Source organism: Trichoplusia ni, chromosome 16 (genome assembly GCF_003590095.1).
Source record: "Trichoplusia ni isolate ovarian cell line Hi5 chromosome 16, tn1, whole genome shotgun sequence".
Classification (NCBI taxonomy): domain Eukaryota; kingdom Metazoa; phylum Arthropoda; class Insecta; order Lepidoptera; family Noctuidae; genus Trichoplusia; species Trichoplusia ni.
This window is the reverse complement of record NC_039493.1, coordinates 8632232-8655381: the sequence shown is the minus strand read 5'-3', so window position 1 is coordinate 8655381 and position 23150 is coordinate 8632232. Positions and strand designations below refer to the sequence as shown.

General features: G+C 35.6%; 1 protein-coding gene across 1 annotated transcript; it reads right to left on the bottom strand.

Annotated features, from left to right (window-relative positions):
* Positions 1-612: 612 nt before the first annotated feature.
* LOC113502177 (fork head domain-containing protein FD4-like) lies at positions 613-6428 on the bottom strand. Its single transcript, XM_026883598.1, has 2 exons — positions 5409-6428; positions 613-1001 (listed from the first exon to the last, which is right to left on the bottom strand). Exon 1 carries the CDS (start codon positions 6192-6194, stop codon positions 5412-5414), a length of 783 nt encoding a protein of 260 aa, XP_026739399.1. The 5' UTR covers positions 6195-6428; the 3' UTR covers positions 613-1001; positions 5409-5411.
* Positions 6429-23150: the final 16722 nt, after the last annotated feature.

Below are 23150 nucleotides of genomic sequence, written 5' to 3'. Positions count from 1 at the left end.
TCCGACTAGTTTCAGAGTCCTGTCTATGTCTTACGAACCCGCCGCCACGACAGCTCATGAAGGAGTGAGTAAACCGTTGTACCAGTTGAATAAGGGTAATGCCCAATGTAACTTGACCTTTAAAAAGTGCTACTTAGTAGCCTAATTTGAACAGTTGAGACTTGATTTTGATTGGCTAAATTAATGTTGAATATTACACATTCTCTCATATGTATTGTTTTTAAATAATTTAGAAAATTATGAATACGAATATATTTACCTCATCTAAACAACGGTAGACTAAAGATAGACATAAATGGTAATGCTAAGTGAATTTAATTATATTTCGTCATTTTAATTTTATTTCCTCATTAATGGCGTTTCTGGTTGGCCAAAAAGAGGAGGATTCGACTACCGCCTGATAAATTAACTTCCTCAAGTAAAAATAATTAATTATTTGATTTGAATTTTCTATATTATTGAAGAACAAATTAAGAATAATAAATTACAAATACTTAATTTAATAATTAAATACTTGTTTGTACTCAATCATCTAAAAAAGTATTAAAAACGAAGTAGGTTTAAACTGTGGACCCTGCCGGGCGTAGGAGAGAGGAGGAAATAAATATAAATTAATTTATCTAAAGTATTTTTTTTTATATATAGACCTTTTTTAAATCCAACTGCTTGGCATACGCATACTTCTTTCTCTTCAAAACCCCTCTTTCTGGCCTTTTTCAATTTCTGGCCACGTGTATATTTGACTAGCTCATCATATAACCTTGGTCTGTACTCACTTACTTTACTAAAATAAAAAAAAGTATGATAGTTTAGCTCACCTTCCAGTAGTTTACGTCAACCGCCGCCACTTTAAGTGTCAATCCGCGTCCATTACCCCCGTAGCCACTAATGTCTGCCGTCACTAATCATCTAATTATTTTATTTGCATACATTAACTGTCTCTAGACATTTTCTTATAACTAGAGCTACCCCTGAGATCTGTCTTTACACCGCCGCGACATCTGCCGACAAAAAGAGAAACATTTTAACGGAATAGGTAAATATATTACTTAGTTCTTGTAAACTGTTGGAAGGTGTATTTAAAAAAATATAAACTCTACCACCCCTTCATATTACACTTGAAGGTGATAAGTGAAGTTCACAAGTATTTATCGGTATCGCCCGACTACTCCAAATTAAACTTTTAATCCCGCTACTGCGACAACTCATTTTTAAGGAATCGTTTGGTTCGAAACTAGTCAGACGATCGCGATAAATACTCATTAAATCTATACGTGAATAAACAAATAAATAGTTATGAATTCGCCTTTATTTTGTTTCGTGTTTGATGTCGTATCTAAATGAAATAATATATGATTAAAGCTGTTTACGTACGGGACATATGCGCATTGTGTTGCGAACTTCGACATAATTTTATAGTTTTGTCACAAACTTGAAATGAAAAGTCATCAATCCAGTTGTCAGTTCGTGAGCTGTGTATTAGTATTTTTCATAGTACGGTTAATTATATGTATAGATAAATTAGTGTTGGTGAATACACTCTTTAATAATATTTAATCATTTAATCGAATGTGGAACAGGAAAACAATGCAAGTACTGTGTTTATACACATAGTATGTTTATACTCCATAATAAATAATACCTACATGAATTTGTCATAATATGACTGCACGGATAGCCGAGTGGCTGACGTCAGGTTAATACCCGCGTAGGACAAGCATTTGTGTGATTCATTAATGCTTGTCCTGAGTCTGGGTGTCTTCGTGCCTGTGACTTGAATTTTTGTGAAACCCCCGCGACACAAGGATTAAATTAATTACTGCGGGAGTCGTTTTTTTTTAAGAAAAAGAAAAATCACTACCAAATATATTTCAATAGATTCCGATTCGCCCCAAACAAATTTTCCCAGCCACCCTTGAAAAGTGAAATTTCGACAATTGTTGGCGTTGACAAAAAACCGTTTGAAGCTATGTAGATGACATTACTTTTCGATAACATGAATTTACGTAAGTTATTTAAACGAAATGTCCTTTCAATAAATTTCTCAGTTTTATATTGACGTTAATGGTTGTAGAAGTGTCAATCGGATAGAGCGACAGGGAAACTCATTCCAAAAATAGGCGTACGGAAGCGGTATTGTCTACGCATACGAATGTTAAAAAAGTCACAACTGCTAGGATGTGCATCCGTAAATGGCCGACAATATAGGATTTTACTATCAATAATTAATTAACGATTAAAACTTCGCAAAATAAATTGCTTTTATTAATTATATCAATGTTTTTTCTAAACATAAATAACACTTTCCTAATTCGGTAATTAGAAGAAATAAAAGTTTTATAGCTGCCGACATAAATTGGTTATTTTAGTATTAATAGGTATTTGATGATCGTAATCAAAAGCATCTACGATAGATGAAATTTCGCAAATACAAAGTGTTTTATTACAAATAATTAATTTATTTAAATATAGTAGTTACGAATACCAAGGTTTATGAGCTATCCAAAGTGTCGGTTAAACACAAGATTACCTACGTTATCGTGTAGCAATTAAAATTCATTCTTAATTTTTAGCATGTTTTTCTAATTGTTTGTTTTTTTTTTCGACAATAAATCACGAATAATGCAAAAATATTCAGTTTGATGGAAGTTAACCAGTAATGTTGTTCGAGGTTTTATGTAAACAGTTTAATTGAAGAATCAATTATTATTACTAATTTAGAGAAACGTTTAAAGGCGAAGAACGAATTGCAATATTTCATTTTTGTTAAACAATCATGAGGCTGAACTTAACAAAATAAATAAGTGCGTAATTTTTAAAGTAACTTTAGTGAAGATCATTTTTAACTAAATGATGCAACGGTTTGTAACCTTACGATCATGATTGGAGTCCGAATGGATCGGGCAATCCTGATAAATTCGCGAGCTATTCTTCGAGAGTAATTTTTAGTTTTGAATCATCTTCACGATAGTTACTGTAAACATTTTAATAATATGTTTGCTAATCTATAAAATCCAGAGAATTTTAAACATTTATCATTAACTTAACAGTACAAAAAAGTTATCGGTTTGCCAATATACTCGTAATGCAACGATTTCTTTTTAAACGATGCAATTTATTGGTACAGCCGCTTTTAAACGCTGCGAATAAAACTGTTCAACAATTATTAACCCGTTTACAGCAAGAACGAGATTGACAGGCTCGTCTTATACGTGATATGTATGGAAAGTGAATGAGAAGGTTTCCATTAAAAGGACGGATATTGACTTAGCAAATCGTGAAATTCTAAAGCGGAATAGTCAATTGTTTAAACGTTTTTATCTTGGATAATGGAAACTAGATTTCAAGATTTATTTTTTGCGATATTGTCAATGTGCTAAGTGACCGGATTTTTCAATCAAGGTACGAGTATTTCTTACAATAATATTTCTCCAACGGAAAATGTTACTTGCTCGAACTGTATGCGTAAGGTTAGACCCGGGGAGGCCTATACTGCAATGAGCTGAATTGACTGATTGAAACCAATAGCTTTTTCATGTAAGTATTCTTTTTTATTCGTTGATTTTTGAATTTCAATACCACGTTAATATTAGTCCTTTAAAAATATGTATTTTTGTTTGCGCATCCCTGGTCTAAATACCTATGCTCTTAATAAATGGATGAAGTAGACGTGTTATATGCAGGTAACTGGTATTTTGTTGGGTCCGGTAAGACTGGTAATCTTTGCAATATGACTTAAGAAAAAGCTTGGCAGAAGCTTAAACACCATAGTGCAAATGTTTCATTAAAAAGTTATGCTATATTTAAAATTCTTGCATGGTTTACGACTGAAACAATTATCTTTATATAGTACGTATCGTAATTACTACATTATTTTCTTTATTTCCTAAACAATTATCGGATTATGGATCACCTTAGGTTTTATTTGGTTGAAAGGTTATCTATTTTAAATGTTGAGTGATAATAAAAATAGTTTAAAAGCATTCCCCTTAACTTAAAATTAAGGTCAAGCCAAGATAATAAGTTATTAAGTATTAAACTTTACGATTACAGCCGCGCTGCCCGTACTTATTCATTAAAATAAATTGACGAATTGTACATAACCTATAAGTGATACCGGACGTAATTATTAATGTAAATAATTTGTTTCTTATTTACCCAAACCTTATTTGTATGTTTTGAACGACATAATAATTTTGACGATTCATTAATTTTATAAATGGAAGGTCAGGTAACTTTGTTCTTAAATAAACGAAGGCTGTACACGACTATTAACATTAATAGATGAAGAAAAGAGGCGCAGTATATTATGTACGTTACTATAGGTCTATCTCTTTTGTGTCTAGTTGCGTAATTTTGGCCACTTAGCTTAGTAGATAACGGTTTTTCTCCGTTTGTTTCCACAAATAATGTGAAGTCCAGGGAAAATGTGTATTGAAAACGTCTAATGAAATAATTTTTAGTTTAGGCATTATGGCTATCGCTGGTTTTCCATACATAACAAATATTAAGATGATTGTTTTTATTACTTTAGAAAGAGGGGAAATTAATGATTGGAAAGGTTCAAACGAAATCTAAATTTTTAAGGTCCAAATTAAGTCTTTCTGAGGGCCCCATGCTGTACCTCATTGTTATATTTTTGCATTTGTGGAAGAAATATGCCGCTCTACATCTTGAAGTGTTCCCAACCGCATTAATCACTTTCGGAGGTGGTTGTACTTATTAATGATGTCTGTTGAAGTCAAGTGATCATAATCATATGATGTCAATAAATATAAATAAACATGCTCATTACATACGGAGATATACACATTGCTTATAAATCATAGTTTTGATTCCATATTATTATACTATAAATATCTCATATTCGCTTGTTTCTCGCAAATTGTTTAGTGTATTGCAGGTAATGTTTCTTTGTTGACTGCATATTCAATGAGTATTTTATATTGTTTCCATGACAACAATGTTTAATATTGTAGCTAGGATTGAGTTGATATTATTGTAACTATGAGGTTTGTACTATGTTAGTTCTTGAGTTTTAAAGTGTGATAGTTTGTTGCTTATTTATTGCAACTTGAAGATGTCTCTTACAGTTTTATTTTATTTGCTTTGTATGTTTATCTAATGGTCGTTGTTTATGTATTTGATGCTTACTTATCGTTATGATAAACTTTTTTTTACGCAATTACTTTATTCTTATCAGTTCGTTATTTACTTGGCTACCCCAAAGTATGTTAAGTTGAATCAGTTAGTTTGTTTGTGTACTTAGTTGGTATGTTAAATTATCTTATAAAGTCTGTCTGCTAATTATTTACTAATAACCTTAACTTAGGTTTTGAAAATTATCACATTCCAGTTAATTTGAATTCAATTATAACATAATAATGAAACACAAACAAGCAACTTACCATTCATGAATTAAGCGTATAATGGGAGAATTGACTCGTATCTCGCCATGTCCATAGCGGAGGTAAGCAGGACTGCTGGAGGCCGGCGAGCAGCTCGGCGTGATACCTCTGCGCGGCGAGCAGGTACGGCGGCGGCAGCGGCAGCGGGCAGTGCGGCTGCAGCGGGGGCGGGGGCGGGGACGGGGACGAGCGGCGCGGCTCCGGCTCCAGCAGCGCGTCGATGGTGAAGGCGCGCCGCGGTCGAGGACCCAGCGGCAGCAGCGCCGCCGTGTCCACCGCCTCCGCCGGCTCCGGACTGGGCCGCGACACAAACGTCGTCGCCGGGTTGTACATACTACCGTTCGGCATCGCAGCTGGAGGCGGAGGCGCACCAGCTTGTCTTGCCAAAAATGCTCTATTAAAGCTAGCCAGCGCCGCTAATTCAGCGTTCAAACTGTCCTTCTCCCCCTTGTGCAACTTGAACCTCTTGCGCCTTCTGAGCAGCGAGCCATTCTCGAACATGTCGAAGGCCTGCGGGTGCAGCGTCCAGTAGGCGCCCTTGCCGGGCCGGTCCGGGCGGCGCGGCACCTTCACGAAGCAGTCGTTGAAGGAGAGGTTGTGTCGCAGCGAGTTCTGCCAGCGCTGCGTGTTGCGCCGGTAGTACGGGAAGCGGTCCGTGATGAACCGGTAGATCTCCGACAGCGGCAACATGCGCTCCGGGGAGCTCCAGATCGCCATCGCCGTCAGGGCTATGTAAGAAAAGGGTGGTTTCTGATCACCGTAGGACTCGCGTGTCGGCCGAGGCATGTTTTCGCACAACTGTTCTGTAATGGCAGGTTTGTCACCTCGCTGGCACACTGGAGGCGACACGTCTCTCACAGCGGAGTAGAAGATAAGGACTGGGTGAGTGAGCGAGACTGCGTGCGCGAGGCGGGAGTGGCCGCGCGTCGCCGGCCCGCCCTGCACGCCCGCAGCCAATCGCGTGCCTCTCGGTTTGTTTGTTGTTTTTGTCGGCTCCGGACCCGTTACAGAGGAATTTAAATTGTTATCACGTTTACATTATACAAAATTTATTCGACACCGACAACAGCTTGAGCTTGTTTCGAAATTGCAATGATTAAAGTAGTAGATAGTTATTGATGGCGAGAGAGAGAGAGAAAGAGAGAGAAATGATCTCTAGCTCTTCTCGGACGAAGATGGTTGTACTTTAGAAAAGCTGATTGATTTATCTTTAGACATATAGCAAGGGAAATATGTGCGGTAAATTTGAAAATAAAGCAATAACTAATGAAATGTTCATCGAAAAATAAGAAATAAACAAAATGTAACGTGTAGTTAAAGTTCTTAATTTTATTACAAATGTAAAGTACCAGCTAAAACTAAAAAAGAAAAGTTCCTACCGTACATCAGTAAACAAATAGGTTGCAAGACTGTTAGTGCTACACTATGCAATAAATAAATAGTCAACCTAAATGACTAGGTAAGTGTAGTTACGGTGATCTGTAAGTAACACTGTACTGCAGTCATTAGATATCTAGCTGTATGCGCGAGCGCGGAGCTTAGCACACTTTGAGCTTGAAGGCGTAGTCTACCACACGTAGATATTTTAATTAGCTCTAACTAAAATGTGTTTTCTGGTTTATACCTAGGTTATCACATACTATAAGACTGATGGTTGGGAAAGTAAAACTTTAAGCTTATTATTTTTTATGAAATAATGAAAAAGTAGAGTTTTTTAAATATGGTTCTTAAATTACTCATAAATATATTAACTGTTACGACAATGTTTTGATATTTACAAGTAGTTAAGATTTTTTTTCTGAATTAAAATGAAATTTAGAATAGAAACTGTTATTTAGTTGATTTTACTAAATAAGGCAACCTGCTAGAAGTCTCCAAGCAAGTTATCTAATTAAAAAGTCAACCAAATGTAAAATGTATATAAAGCTAAACTAAAAAAGGTAATCGTTCGAGTAATCCTTCTCCATGGATGGGGGACTATCGCTACTCGCACCGCAACGATCTCAGTCATAGCTGGCAGCGTGCCGCGGCTAAAACACCAGGTTTCCGTAATACCGGAGCAAGGCTTTGAAACGATGCGTTCAGGTGTGAATGATGACGTGTTACTTGTATAAATTAAACGAGGACTATACTTACGTCCGTGTCATCGAACAAGCTCTCGACTGAGTGTTGAGTAGTGTAGAGCTGAGGTTAATAACTATATTAAATAAATGTACTTTTAAGTTTATATGGAGAATGTAAAAGTCCGTCAAATTCGACTATTAGTATACTAAGTAGAATAAAAAGCATGATTGTTCCATTTAACATGTGGATTTTGAGGATACCTACCTACGCTCGCCGCTTAAAGACAATCATTTTCTTATTTAAAAACGTATTGAAAAAGTCTAGGATGAAATTGAAACTTACCCGGTTTAAGAACAGAACCAAGTATAAAGTAAAATCTTAGTGTCACACCGTTTTTGACACTGTCAGTGAAATGTAGAGAAAATAAAAATGTTACTCAGTAAATGTCGTTCTAGATTACGGTTATTCTATTTATTTATTTATTTATTAATATCTAATCCTTTGACTTTCATTTTAATGACAGCTACATTTATCTTATGAGATATAAGCTCCAAATACAGTTGTAATTTTAGAATAAGATCCTAGAACGATCAATAAAAGCACGATCGGAGTGCATTCAAACTTTTATGAAGCAAATTAAAGTACCTACAACATTGTTGGTGTACGTATTGCATGAGTAAATTAAGTCATCAGTATGTTGATTACAGTACTCTTAATGATTGCATTTTACGAGTGTTTGTGATACTCCAATTCCATATTTAATGAGAGGTTAATTAGACATCAAATGTAACAGAGAGGTATTGCGGTGTCTTTGTTTAAAAGCGTTCGTGGATAAGGTACTATGTTGTATGGAATTAATTTGACAGAAGTAATAGTACAATTAGCTGTTAAATAGGTAGCTTAGCTCTTTTTTCTTGTTTTGGCCATCGACTTTATGAAACTGAATTATAAATGGAACGTTACATTAATGAGGTATAGTCCGATTTTTAATTCGAGGCAGTAAAATTACATTTCCAGTGTGGCAGGTTTTTAATTCCAAATAAATAGTGATGTGTTAGAATCGACTTATTACAATCAAAAGTTAGTCGAGCTTACATTTTTTTATTCAGATATCAAATTAGCTCTGTATAAAAAAATATATATTTACGACAATTAATCAAAAGACATGCACGGTGACTGTTTTTAAATGTAAAAAATAATAATATTAATTTAAATTTATAAAATTAAAGCCAAATGCGGTGCTGGTATAAGATGAAGCACCTTACCATGCAAGAAAAGTCGAGCGCATCCAACTCCAAACTGGATGAATTCTGACATTATGCAGTGGTTGGATGAAAAACAAATTTAATATCAACTTACAATTATAAAAGCTCAAATAATAGAAATAGTAATTTTTTGATACATAATAAAATAAAGCATGACTAAATGTCATCGTCGTAGTAAGATTTCCAAACATCACTATTGTAGCGGGTCACCCTTTTTTGTCTGCCTCGAATTAAAAATCGGACTATAGTTGTATTCTATCTTCAAAAGTCTATTTATGTAGAGGTCGTATTCACATGCTAATCACACCGAGAAGGTGATTCTGCGATGTGAATACATAAGTCACAGTGAATATTAACAGTATGGTTATTTTATATATTTGATTTATTAAGTGTAATGTATCCACAAGAACAAGAACTGTTGATCAACATTACCTACCTATCCAAAGAAGAAGTGCAAAATCAGCAACCGTGAGTTGTCAAGCTACTATAAGCGCGATTGGACGTACCATAAAATGGTCATCACAACCTAGGCTTACTCGAGCACTTATATTCAATTTTTATAATGCAATCTGGTCTTCGGAATCACGTCATTTGTAAGTAAGGCACCGCCTTTCATGTTACCGCCGATAGATGTAATAGGGACTTACATGGTTGCAGCGATGTGTAGGCTAACCACGTCTCGCCAAATTGTCGGCGTCTTCGCAAATAGCTCCATTAAATTCAATCGGTCGCGCAACAAGACAGAAGCGACACTTATACGTCTCCTATATAATTTAGAGGTATTAAAGTTACACATAAGTTACTGGACCACAGAGGTTTTGGGTGCTTTGTATTCCGAATTTGTCGTGTGTAAGCTGAAGGGATCCGGCATTAAACGTACTGTAATAAAGTCTGAAGTGGCCTCTTTGAAGTAAGTAAGGATGCCGATTTTAATCTGTGGATGTTTCTTCGCGTAATTGATTTCAATGTTTGTAGTATGTCTCGCTACAAAGACGTACAAAAGAATTAACGGCTTTAAATCTAAATTAAATCATTTCTTTTGCAAATCAAAAAATATGACCAAATTGACTTTTTGCTACAAATTAAGGTTGATGGTAAACATCGAGAGCAAAGCTACTTAGAGAAAATATTCTAACTTGGAATTGCCAAAATTCTAGGCAGAGCTAGTGTAGTGATCAAAGTTCAAACCTTCCGACTACTGAAAGGAGCTTTTGTCTAACCGTGGAAAATCTATAAATAACAACTGGTTGACCCAGCAAACGTTGTTTTTCCTAGTAAACTATTTCTAGTTGTATGTATTTTTTAATGCCACATTATAAAAAAATAAAAACAAAAAAAATCGCACACACATAACACTTAGGGGTATGAAAAATAGATGTTAGTCGATTCTGAGACCTACTGAATACGCATATAAAATTTGGTAAAAATCGGTTAAGCCGTTTCGGAGGAGTACGGTAACTAACATCGTGACACGGGAATTTTATATAAGAAGAAACGATATATATATATATATATATATTATGTTATTATGCGCCTTTTAGCGAATGAATCTTATTGTCATATATCCAGAACCTCCTTTATCTCTTTGCGAAAAAGTTCATTTTATTGTTTTATTACGTAATATTCGCTACACTACGCAAAACAATAAAATACATTGTTTTGTAATTAGATTCATTAATAACAGTTCGTGCCGATGGTGACAGCGTTTACCACATTAAAATATGTTTGGTTACAAAAATAATTCACGAAATCTGTTGCGCTATAAAATTAGCATAAGTTTCCAAAAGGCATTCGAAAACCACAATTAATGTTTTTATTTTATGTGTAACAAATTGTTTTATATCTATTAATTTACACAATTAGAAAAAACTACTACGCTCTTGATAGCAACATGGCAATATTTAATGAACCAATTTTGAAATAAAAGAATTTTATTTTTTATTTTCTCATAGGACCAACCATGTAGGTCGGTTATAAATCATACATTAAAAAGTTTTTACTGTAACGCCAAAAAACTGTGTTCAGGGGTCTGATACAATCACAAATCCATTGTACTCAGTTAGTCACGGTTGACGCGAATTTACACACATAATGCGCGACAAAGTACAACAAATTGAAAAATTAAATACTTATTTAAAAACGACTACTGACAATAAAATAATTATGAAACGTTGTATTGTCATTTTTTTTAAGTCACCCCTTTTTGCCATATCTCTTTTGCAGAAGAAGATTTGGGGTTATTCCCTTGTTACTAAGAAAAGTAATTGACGCATATTCTGTTTGGGGATTGAAATTCATAAGCTTTAAAACTTAAGAGAAATTTCGCAACTGGTATTCGAGATATTTGTAGTTTTTTTCTCTATTTCTTATAGTCTCTATCTTCATGCTCTTTGTAACTCGAACTTTATACAATTTTGGGCATGTTCGTAGATCAATACTGCGACCGTTAATACGACGATAATTTTAAAGTACGCATATTAAAAATTATCAACCTTTCAGTCAAGTTTTACATCAGTATTTTGCTAAATACCTTCTCCTTTACATGCTGTGTGTGCTCCTGTGATTCTATACTAGGTTTGATTTTGCGTCAAGGTAAGGTATGGCTATGCATTTTTTAAAGATGCTTCCGCACTTATAAATTTCACAAGCACAAAGGCTTTAACATCAGGACAAATATTCGTGAATAATACAAATGCTTGAACTACGCACGAACTTCCTGTACAGAGGGTTTATAGAGATCTATTGGACTGGGCTATCCGTGCAGTCAATTCAGACTTGCTTAACCAATTTGTTTACTATTTTTTCATGTATCGTGAAATAGCTCTCATTTACTTCCATCAAATTTCATCAAGTTTGGCTCAATATTTTTTTTCTGTCTTTGACAGTTTTGTTGTTAAAACGAGACGAGAAATTCTATACACTTGCATTGGCGCATTCTGTAGGACTTCAAATTCAATTAAACGTAGGTAATCTAGAATGAACCAGTACGCATTGTATGACTCACTCTAAATACCATTTATAGGCAGTACAATCTTACCGAGACAAAATGCTGGTGATTTCGTTCCCAGGCTCAGGGAAAAACAATCACGGACGGCCATTACTTGAACTACGAATAACCATTTAAATTCGTTCAGCAGTTTTGAGTGACGTGCGAACAAACAAAGGAATTGGCAAAAAAACGGAGCAATCAATTCTATTTCTTCCGTAACGTGTACTTATAAGTATTGTATGCTTTGTGAACGAATTTAGTTATTACAATATGAATCATGACTGAGGAAGGTAATCTAAAACGATTAGATTTTTTCAGTTTATTGTTGCTTGTTGATACTTCATACATTTTCGGTTTTGTATGATTGATGTAATACCAGGTGTCAGAGTTACCAGTGTTTTTCTCAAGATGTTTGCCTTCACAGTTTTTATTAAGTGATGATTGCTTTATAAAATAGATAAATTCGAATATTCTTCTTTTATGAAACGACTCCCGCAGAATGGAATTAAATCCTTGTATCGTGGAACTTTCAGAAACTTTCAAGTCAAATGCACAAAGACATCCAGATGCAGAACAAGCATTTTTGGATCACACAAATGCCTGTCCTACGCCGGGTTCGAACCCACGACACGTCGCGCTCGATGGGTTTGATCTGGTGACGTAAACCACCCAGCTATCCGTGGCGCCGAGGCGATGTTGGACTTGGCAGCCAACACAAACATCTATATAATACGCACCTACTTGTTAATTAGTTACAAAAACATAGGTACTAACATACACTATCAAAAAGCACAATATGTCGCAAACTTGCGCACAGTGGTTAATTTGGTATTTTGATTTTGAGGCGGGGGCAACAGCTAGTTTTCAATATAAATTCAAATTTGATTGAAGTACCACCATTCTAGAAGCCCTTTTGATAATTTTAGAACAAAGAAAACTGAAAGTGTGACTTTCGAAAGAAAATTTATAGTAAAATGTTTTTCTTTTACTTCTTGATATATTATAGTAGTTTTGGAAAATAATTTATCTTTCGGGGTATAAAATTATCTTGTTCCCATATTCTTTCAGGAATTAATCATTGTTTGATCACGTCTAGACCATTGCAAACTAAAGGCCTATTGTTGTAGCTTTATCTCAACGACTCTTCTCATTTCGCAAGTCTGAAAACTGTATAAATAAGTCGAGTCGAAGTCAACGTCTATCTTTTGTAAACTACTCATGGCAATCAATGTATCTAGAATTTTTCCCAAGTTTGTCATAAAAAGCATTAAAACACTGGCAAAAAGCTTTTAAACTTTAAAACGTGAGAAAAAACGGAATATCACGTCGGCAACCACTGTCACCTGTTGCAATACCCCATAGAGTCAATCATGGCACCTCCACCACTCTAATGATGATCCTTTGTAGACCGCCGCCGAGCCTCAGCGAAAAAAATTAAACACCTCTTGTTATTAAGTGTGAATTCTACAAATTGTTCACAAATATTTGCGTCTACCTGGGCTTTTTACTAACATTTGTTAGATTTGCCGTGACCGAATCAAGGATGTCATAAAAGCTCTATATGATTAAGCACGGCGAATTAAGAATGGTGCGTGTTCCTCGTCGAATAACACGCGTTGTTTAATGTCTTCTGAGATAAATTCTTTACATACGTATATTCTAATATGTTGTAAATATTCCAGAATTAAGACCACAATGTTTTAAAGTGCAAGTTTTCTCTACGTGTGTACTCTGTAGAACACCTGTTTGGTGTAGTTATACTATCATGTTTACTGTTTAAAGCCAATTTAAAAGGCTGCAGGCGGTTTTATTTCAAGCATTTCATTATTTTCTTATAGTGAGCAATACGAAAGCTTTGATCGGTAGATCTTAGTAATTTCTTATCTCGTAAACAGGCAACAGTCTCAGGCACTCATCTGACTGTTTAGCAGGTTATTTTCTAATACTCGTATAACGTCCTTTTTATTGAGTGTAAATAATTGAGTTTGTATCAACGCCGCGCCGCCATCTGCTCGCCTGAGTTTTAACACTCCTTTTCGGATTTCCCACTTAACTTTAATGCAGCTATAAAATTTTACGTTTTTAGAGTTCACAAACAAATTTATTTCTTATTATCTTTAATGAAAACCGAGAATTGCTTGTGGGGACTAAATGTATATCACTTGGCTGGGATTTAAAGAAACTTTATTCTGGTTAGCGTTTGGTGTAGCACGAGATTGATCCTTAAAGGCCCCGATGCTTGGACACATTTTGACTTGGTGTGTCGGCGGATCATTTCATACGCTGCCTCGTGAGCTCGGTTATTACAATATTTGTTGTTGAAGGTTATTTGACTAGTTGTCAGGGCTTACGTCGTCGGCACCGATTGTGGTAGAGTCGGTGGCATTGATCTCTCCCCGATGCTATTGAGATTGTAAATCTCACGCGCACGACTCACTGAGCTGCTCACTTGGATAACGTGTTCCTAAATATGGATTACGTTTGTATGTTTGTCTTGTTAGATTTGTGTGCGCTTTGTTCGCAATGCGCGTGATTAAAGTCTTGTGAAGACGAGTCGAGATTTAATCCAATTTCATGACCCATTCTACGTACAGTATTGAAGATAATTTACTCTCCGTTCAGCTGTGTATTTTTAAGATTTTACAGATTTTATACCAACAGGCGACGCGTTTTATAGCCCATTTGTATTGGTATGGGTATAATGAAACCCCTTTGAAAACATATTTACGATTTGAAGCAAGGTCATTTTTGCATTAAAATATTTTGAGATCATTATGATTTATATAGGTTTGTAATTTATTGCGTTTCAAATAAATCATTGGCTGTAAGTTTGCGTTTTCAGTAGCTCTTGGTCGGTCAAATTGTAGGAATAACTTTAGAATAATATTTTTATTTGATTCAGCTATGCAGGGCTGTGCGTATTGTGTGGTCAGGATATTAATAGTCGCATAATGGAAGCAATCATGTCGTTGATTAGTCAACGGGCGGACACAATGGGCTGACAATCGGTCCAATCGGGCCTGAGGGCGATTACCATTATTATTTGATATTGTTGTAGTAACCTCCACACAGTCCGCGTTACTGACCAGCGCCACATGGTGCTGTCGCTCGAGGCCACGCAACTTCAAACTCACCGCAAAATTAATTTCTTATTCTATCCCCACACAATGTATAATGTTGGAAATTAAAGTTTTAACGGCCGTTGCAAATAATAAAAAAATAACAAGAATACGGACACGAACGACACGAATAGTTGTATTAATAATAAGCTTCTGTCAGGTACATAGATATATTATTATTTAATTTTAGTGTATGTTTAATTGTGTAAACAATGTGTGCTATGGGACATGAGCCGGATACGGCGGACACGCGGACACCACAAGGGCGTTTGGCGAGCGATATCTCGATCTAAAGATTGTTACATTACGCTACACAAAAGTGCGATAATCTCCTAAAAGGTGTTCGTAGTGTTGTAGATAATTAATATTTAGAGTCGGCGCGGCGCCCCGCGGCGCGAGCGCACCTCGCCGCTTTGTGCACGCCGCCGACACCCGCATTTGTCATGTTAGCGCGCACCAAGGTGTGAATGACTTTTTTCTAACTATTATTAATGACAATGATAGAAAATATTGTTTTTTGTTGCTACAGTGTTGATTGTTGTCAATTAGTTTTTTGTTGCATCACAGACTTTTGATTATGAGCGTGGCCGATCGATTCATCGGATTTGAATTGAATGTTTGGATTAAAATATGGCGAGCTTCATTAAAGCCTTTGATATGATTGAATACCAATGCTTTTGTATGGAAGGAGTTAAACAATGAGTTAAATATATCGAGAACCTTTAGGGTTAGTGGGAGATTGATCGAGATGATTGAATTACGAACGTGTTTTGGTAGCTGCGGGTTTTGAATAAACCAATGTCACTTTTGCCACTCATTTTTACAAAGCACATTACTTTGAACAGGGTCGGTTACTTGTTTTGTTACTTAAAAAATGAGCTAAATCACGGAGCCAAGAAAAGCTCTCAGCCGTCGCGCCCTCCGCGCCGCGATTGAACAATGAATAATAAGCAGCAACATCATCTATCCATTTTCCTTTTCACCCCAACAATAACAGGGACGCTAAAAGAATGGGAACAATCGAAATTTAAATATTTCAAGAAAAATACGTTTCGGGGAGAGAAAATATTAGGCGAAGTGAGTTGTACAATAGCGATTGTACTTATAGAATAATAGCGTGCCTCTACTGCTCCCTCGCGTGGGGCAGTCTTAACATCACGGTTTCAACGTTACTCGTTTCCTTATATTAGTGGTGTTAACATTTTATATGAATGAATGTGTGCATGTTTTATGAAAACACAATTTCATATTTAATTTCTATATCAATAGATTCCTTTTTTATATTTTGGTATATTAATGTAATCTACTGACTAAAACGCAATATTTCAGCTTAAAATCCCTCGAAAATTGGTTTAACTGATCTTACCGCGCACTTTACAAAAACGAACATTAGTTTACTTTAAACGCTTGTAAGTTTTGAAATCAAACACCACTTTATTGCCGTATAGATACCACTATAAATCAACATGTCGTGATTATATTTGGAGCGTTTTAGAACAATAGCTATTATTCCAAACAAATGGATTCTTTTGTGCTGTAACAGTAAAACATTGCTTCCGGCTAGAAGGTGATTTGATATAATTCTGACACTTTAACCCAATTTAGAAGCAATAATAAATTATAATAGGTGGTGTTTTAATAATAATTAAATACTCTGTTTTCATGTTGTATTTTATTGTTTTGTAGAGTAGTCTGCGCTAGGGTTGTAGTCAGCTGTCAGATATTAAAAACAAATGTCGATCGTAGTCCAGATTGAACCTATTCAAGTAATACTAAGTTTTTCATACATACGTACATATTTGAATTAAATTGAAATTTGAGAAAGAAAAATGTGTAAATATACATCCAGACATTTGTAATTAATTATCGATTACTAAGTTTTTTTAAACGTTTTTGAAGCAGATATTACCTACGCGCTTGCTCTTTATATTTTTATCCAATATTGTGATTAAGTAAAAAAATAACCCGAATTGCAACATTCAGTGCTTAAAACAATAAACTTACAAAACATTGTCAGTCTTAACATCAACTCTTTAATCATTCGTAAAATGGTCTGTAATTAACCAATATTTCACACGTTTTAAGCCGACGTTACTCTCATATAACGTGTTACATATTTTAGAATTGTAAATACATATTTATCGGGTTCTAATCATGAGTAAGCGTGGCTGACGTTGTTGGAGGCGTCGGTACTATTAACGCGATGTTTAGAGATAACATCGGCCGACAAACTCGATTAGAGGCTACACTGGCTCTTAGGTGAAGTTGTGTGTGATAAGCGAATAGCGAATGATGGTTTATAACTCTTGTTTATTATTTTAATTGTTTTTTTTTTACATTTCTTATGCATGAACAATGTGCTGAAGTTATTCTCTACCAGACAACATTGGGAAACATACAGAGACTAAAAGTAGGTGGTTTTGATAAAGAGAGTGATAAAAATCTTTATGATAAAATACTCATGCACTACATTAAGTAAGATATTAAATTTGAGAGATTTTGTCAATGCGGATAGACGAGTGATAAAGGTCACCACGGAAAGAGCATTATGGGCGAGGTGTCGCATGTTCGATTTCCGAAGTATTTGTAGGATCCACGAAGACTTGTTCTGAATCTGTGCCTATGTCACAGACAGACAAAAACGGCGGTCAAACTTATGATATGACTTAATAAAACTTATGATAAGGGTTTAAAAATAGCATTTATTTTGTAAAATTAAGAATATCGATGTTGTTCTGGTTGTTTTTTAACTGAAATTTTACGGGATTTAAAGGTCTATGTGTGATGTTAGTAAATTTTTGAATTTCTTATTTTACCGAATATTTAAAGTACTTTGTTACGCGAACTGTTAAAGGACATATATGAACTAGCTCTGATTGTGTATTTTTATGAAAACTTTAAAAAAAAAGGTTCTACGAGTTACGTCAAAAATATATTTGGACCACACCACATATCATACATGAATTATCTGTCCATATCAACTTCTCATAATGAGTATTGAACATTAACCGGTTCAGTACATACAAACGATTCAACAGATAAAATAAACCCATGCCAATTCAATAACACTCTCTCGCGATTCTTAATGTTTGCAATGGCTACGCTGTAGCAAGCCGCTACGCGCTACGAAGCATTTTAAATTTGGAGAACTTGGAGATAATTTCGAAGTCATAATGTTAACTAAGTCGAAGTTAATTACTTTGGTTCTCTCAAACAAGGCTTTGGCGGTAACGCGGCTGGCTCATAACTCATCGAGACGCGCATCCTCTTTGGTAATATGGTACGCGTAGACGCGCCGGCGCAACGCAAGCGGGACAGCGCTACGAGAAAGAAAGAGACGCAGCGACTCGACTCACATAATACCCCATGTTTATAGCCTGAGAACTTCCTTTTAATTTTTTTGGGAGCACTATTTCAAATATTGTTTTAATTGATTGCTAGCAGACCATTTGGCGGCGAGGCGGCGCGGGATGAGCGCTAATTACAGGGGTTAACTCGGTTTTATATTATCTTCGATTTAAAAAGACAGTTTAGGTACGGCACTTTACTGACAACTGTAATTTAGAAAAACTTATCATGTTGATTCTTGTCGGAACGTTTGTTCTCGAATAATTACAGAAAAAATATAAGAGTAAAGTAGACGAAGCGAGAGAGTCGTTGTGGTTGAGTAAATATTGTATGGAACAAAACATATAAAAGCGAAACAATATGTTCGTTTGGTTTAACAATACGTGCTAGTGACATATCTGCACAATGGGCAGAGACAATGTTTACTAAATAAGTGGTGCGCGATGTAAAAATGGCGATAAACCGTAATTGGCGGCAGTAAAGCCGCAAGGAGCGGCACCCGCATTGTGCTGCGCGCGCGCCGCTCGCCGCGCGGCCGCCCCGCCCGCCATTGTCACACCGCCACTATAAACTTTACTCCAACTCCACATTTACATATCAACAATAATTTTATCAGTTTTCGTGGTCACGTCGTGTCCGTTATTCCCCTCATTTCTCATTGTCTGCTTTGTTTTTATACACTGTCATCAAATTTTAAATGAATTCTTTTGAAAGTTGACAATTTTATAATATATTATTCTAAACAAAAGCTAAGTTGTGACTTAATGTTGTTGAGGCAGTTAAACATTGCAGTAAAAGCATAAAATTGTATCAAGCTTGGAGGTGGCCATACATTGCATACGTAGGTTTTAGAGTCCTTCTATGCGATATTGATATCTATGTACGACGGAGTTCTGTTTGTTTATTAACGGTATCCATAATCTAGTCGCAATTAACTGTTTTATATCAGCCACTGAGCTAAAGGCCAATTTCCACATGAAAATTTATTTAGCACTTAAATTACCAGAAAACACCATCTAGATCACATATGTAAATCGACGAAGATTTTAATTTACAATCTTCGAAATTACATTTTGCTTATAGTGGCTACATACAGTGAAGTGGTCCATAAGAATGATTAGTTGACCAATCGATGATTGATTTAGAGTCAATTATCTTATGTAGCATAATATTGAAAGTTTTTCGAGAGCAAAGTGTAACCTCAAAATAATATCACCTTTATCAAACGAATTAAGAGACATGAAAATCCTGATGTATCCAACTGACAGAATAAGTTATTAAAAAAAAAAACTACAATAAATAGATCCCGTAAGGTACAATACGAATACAAAGTGTAAGTAATAAAATATATCAAAAGTTGAAGCGCGGTGAAAGTTTATTGAAAACAAACGAGCATCTCTGAGCAGAGGTGGTCCATCGTTAATCTTTTATCTAACGCGTTGTGCGCTGTTTGCGGCAATGTCACGGACGTCACGCGTAGCGGCGGCCGTGGCGAATCAAACGGTTTTCATCAAACACCTCCCGTCATACCGTCACATTGTCGCGATATACGGTACTTGGTATATCAACTTTCGTACTACCTAATGTGTATCGTCATTAACGTAAGTGCTTTCGAATATTCGAATTCTGAAATGTTTTTTTCTTTTTTTTTTTAAAGTTAATGTGGTTTAGTGCGATTAGCATTGCGGTTTGTTTAATGTATTGTACAATTATCAGTATAGAAATATCTTTCTTCGGATTAGTTTAAAAATTCTCACACTGTGACAAATTACTTATTGAATTATGAATTACTTAATCATTATTTTTCAGTTAAGAAAACAACTGTTTTTGTTCAGAGTTCTTTTCGAATAAGTGGTGAGTAGGTAGGTCAGCGGGCAACCAAACATAATCGATAATTCATAAGATTACTTTCCAAGAAACACAACGTGAACATGAAAAATTTTCAAGCCGTTTAAAAACACAGCAATTGTCTGTCTTGCACATTTTCGCTTATAGCGACTGTCCCAATTGGATATCAAGAATCCAGTTTTTTCCGCGAAAAGTTCCGAAGCAGAAAAGTTTTTAATTTTTAAAGACCGTGCAAGCTATTAAAGTAATATTTACCCTTTTAAAATTCCTTGAAAAACTTAATTTCACAAATAAAAACGTAGATTTATAGTAGATCTTGAAAGAAAGAAGTTACTGTTGGTACATATGCTTTTTTTTCTAAACCAGTTGATCATGTTTTAATACCTTAAAAAAACACATATAGTGTTCAAAAAGGTCTGTTGTTGTAGAGACACAATATTGTGAATCACATGTTTGGATTTCTGTTCTTCGGAAAGTTTAATCCCACAGTTTTGTTACCAAATGAATTCGACGATTTTTGTCGGGCTTTTACCGAAATGTTATTTAAGTTTATTAACGACAAAATAGTCGGTAGCTAGTTTGTAAAATCTAATTTAAGAACTCCTCATTAGCATCTGGAATTAGATAATATTGTGTTTTAAATCTTGATTCATTAGTGACATGTCAATAATTTTCATATTCCTGCTTCAAAAAGTCCATAAAACGCATGAGATCATCATCAGATCACACAATAACGCACAAAATCTCCAATCAAATAACTTTAAAGAGTTCCGAAAACGGCCGAATATTATTTTAATTTCGTGTCTACGACCTATCATTTGGATATAAATTGAAAAGGCACTAGTGGTATGCCGCTGCGCCGACCCCGGCTCGATACTTGAGACCCACTATTTGCTTACCACGATTCATTCGATTAAAACTCTGAATAAACTCATTATAGCTGAATGCGACTACCCGCCGAAAGGATCCTTTCAAACGATATTAAACCGCATTATCCGCGTTTATTCCCGGCCTTGATTAGTACCGTATCATTTAGTCCTGTGTTGTAATTATTTATGTTCGAACGGGAATGCACCTTATGGTTTACGTTTTAGAATTTAAATTTATCTGACGTGTGTCGCTGGCGGCGCCTTTGACCGTAGGAGATGAAAAGCACCGCGCGCGACCATTTATCATTGACAAACACAATTGTATTGGGTCCCATCTCGAGAAATTGGTGGATAAACAATCTTAGAGCTGAGGTTTACATGACGTAACTGTTTGGAATCTTTGCCTGATTATAGGGGAACGTCAGTCCTGCTTCGCGCGTGGAATTGAGATGATGACTCTGGTAATAAGCGCACCAGTTTGCTGCGGGTATATATTTGCAACAATGACTTTTACTCGAAATATATTTAAAGTTTTGGTTGCTAGCATTGTTAAACTATAATTGGATACTAATTATACTTATAATATTCATGAAAAATTAAACGTATATTAAAGTTAATTATAGATGTTGTTATTCGAGTTCTTACCAAAGTTCGATAGCAGATTCTTCCTAGAAAGAAGGCTACGAGCTTCTATGTACGTTGCTGTTGTTTAATAAAATTAATTTTGGTCTTACTTATTTAACAACATTTAAAGTGAGAACTTTATTTACAATTTTACAGAGTTAAATATTTACAAGTTAAAAAACAAAGAAAATTATTAAATTAAAGCATCAAAAAATTCATCGGAATGCCGGCTGGGAGTGTGCCCAAAAGGCTGGCAGCATTGCCACGTTGAATGACAATGCTAATCCTTACTTATTTAGCAAGAAATTAGTTTCTAAATACTATATTCAAGACGTACTGCTTTCTTAACGAAGACCAGTATCAGAATTTAATGAAAGCTAAGCTTCAATAATTTCAGATTGATTCAATATAATATTTGTAACCAGTACCGTAAATAAAGGTAGAGTTGGCTGCAGTGACATTATTTTTCTAAATGTAGAGTTCTAGAAACACCTAATTGTTTAGACCAGGTTCGATACCTGGTCAAGATATCAAATTACCTACCGAGCTGACTTACATCATTTGTTTCCTTAGCCGAGAAAATTAAACAAGGATCAAATGGATTCCCGGGCATTAGCGTGTCGGTTGCTGCAGCTCGCATATTTCATCACATCTTAGGAGATAATGTTCCCTTTAGCGGGCATTAAGCATTAATCTAGTAGTTGGGAGGCGTGGGGCGGAGCGCCTGGCCGCGGCCAATGGCGGCGCTCCGCGGCGGCGCCCCGCAACCTCCCGCCATCGATTGTCTTACAAGCTGAGCCATCGAATTGGGACCATCTCCGTTTCATAAATTTATATTAGTCTGAAGATTTTTTCTGGAAGACCAATGTGATAATTTATTGGCACTGAAAATAATTGGAAAAATTGGATTAAATTCATGATGCACAAAGAAAGGTCTTTTAATCAAATTTTGTGTATGACATTTTAACTCTAACCGTGACTAGAAAGCTCTTTGTGTGTATTTAGAAAAAAACCTCTTCACTATCAAATATGGTGATTGAAATACGGACTCACTAAAAATAGAAAGAATCAATGAGAAAATTACGATCTCCATAGAACACGTATACTACAAACAAAATACAAAGTATAACGGTGTATTGTTTGTTTGCAATAACCCTTAAGTAGCAGTTGCGTCAAACTGTGCCTATTGTTATTTGCTTTTAAACTTAAAAAATGCTTCCATTTAATTGTTTATTTTTCTAGTCAGCCGTAGGTATTATTATGAGTGCATGACGGGTTGTTTGTAAGAACATTAATTGGCTGATAAAAATTGGATTCCATCGAAATTGGCGTTTGATCTTTTTAATAATAAATATTTATACAGGTAGCAGCTGCACTAAAATCCTCGCTCTGATACCCAAATAATAATTAGCCTGCCCTTAGCACCTCAGTCGGCGTCCGAGAAAAAAGAGCCGGCCGAGTCTCGCTCGCGAACCAACATAACCTGTAATTTGGAAATTATTATCTAACACATTGTGCCTTTCTGGTTATCCCGCCGGTCAATTTGCCGTTTTTATGGCTCCCACAGAGCCGCGGCCTCTAATTATCTCCGCCACGATCTCGGCCCGAGGCGCGAT

Bases quoted from the DNA above. Each gene is read 5' to 3' on its own strand.
- LOC113502177 (XM_026883598.1), bottom strand. From the start codon at position 6,194: ATGCCTCGGCCGACACGCGAGTCCTACGGTGATCAGAAACCACCCTTT.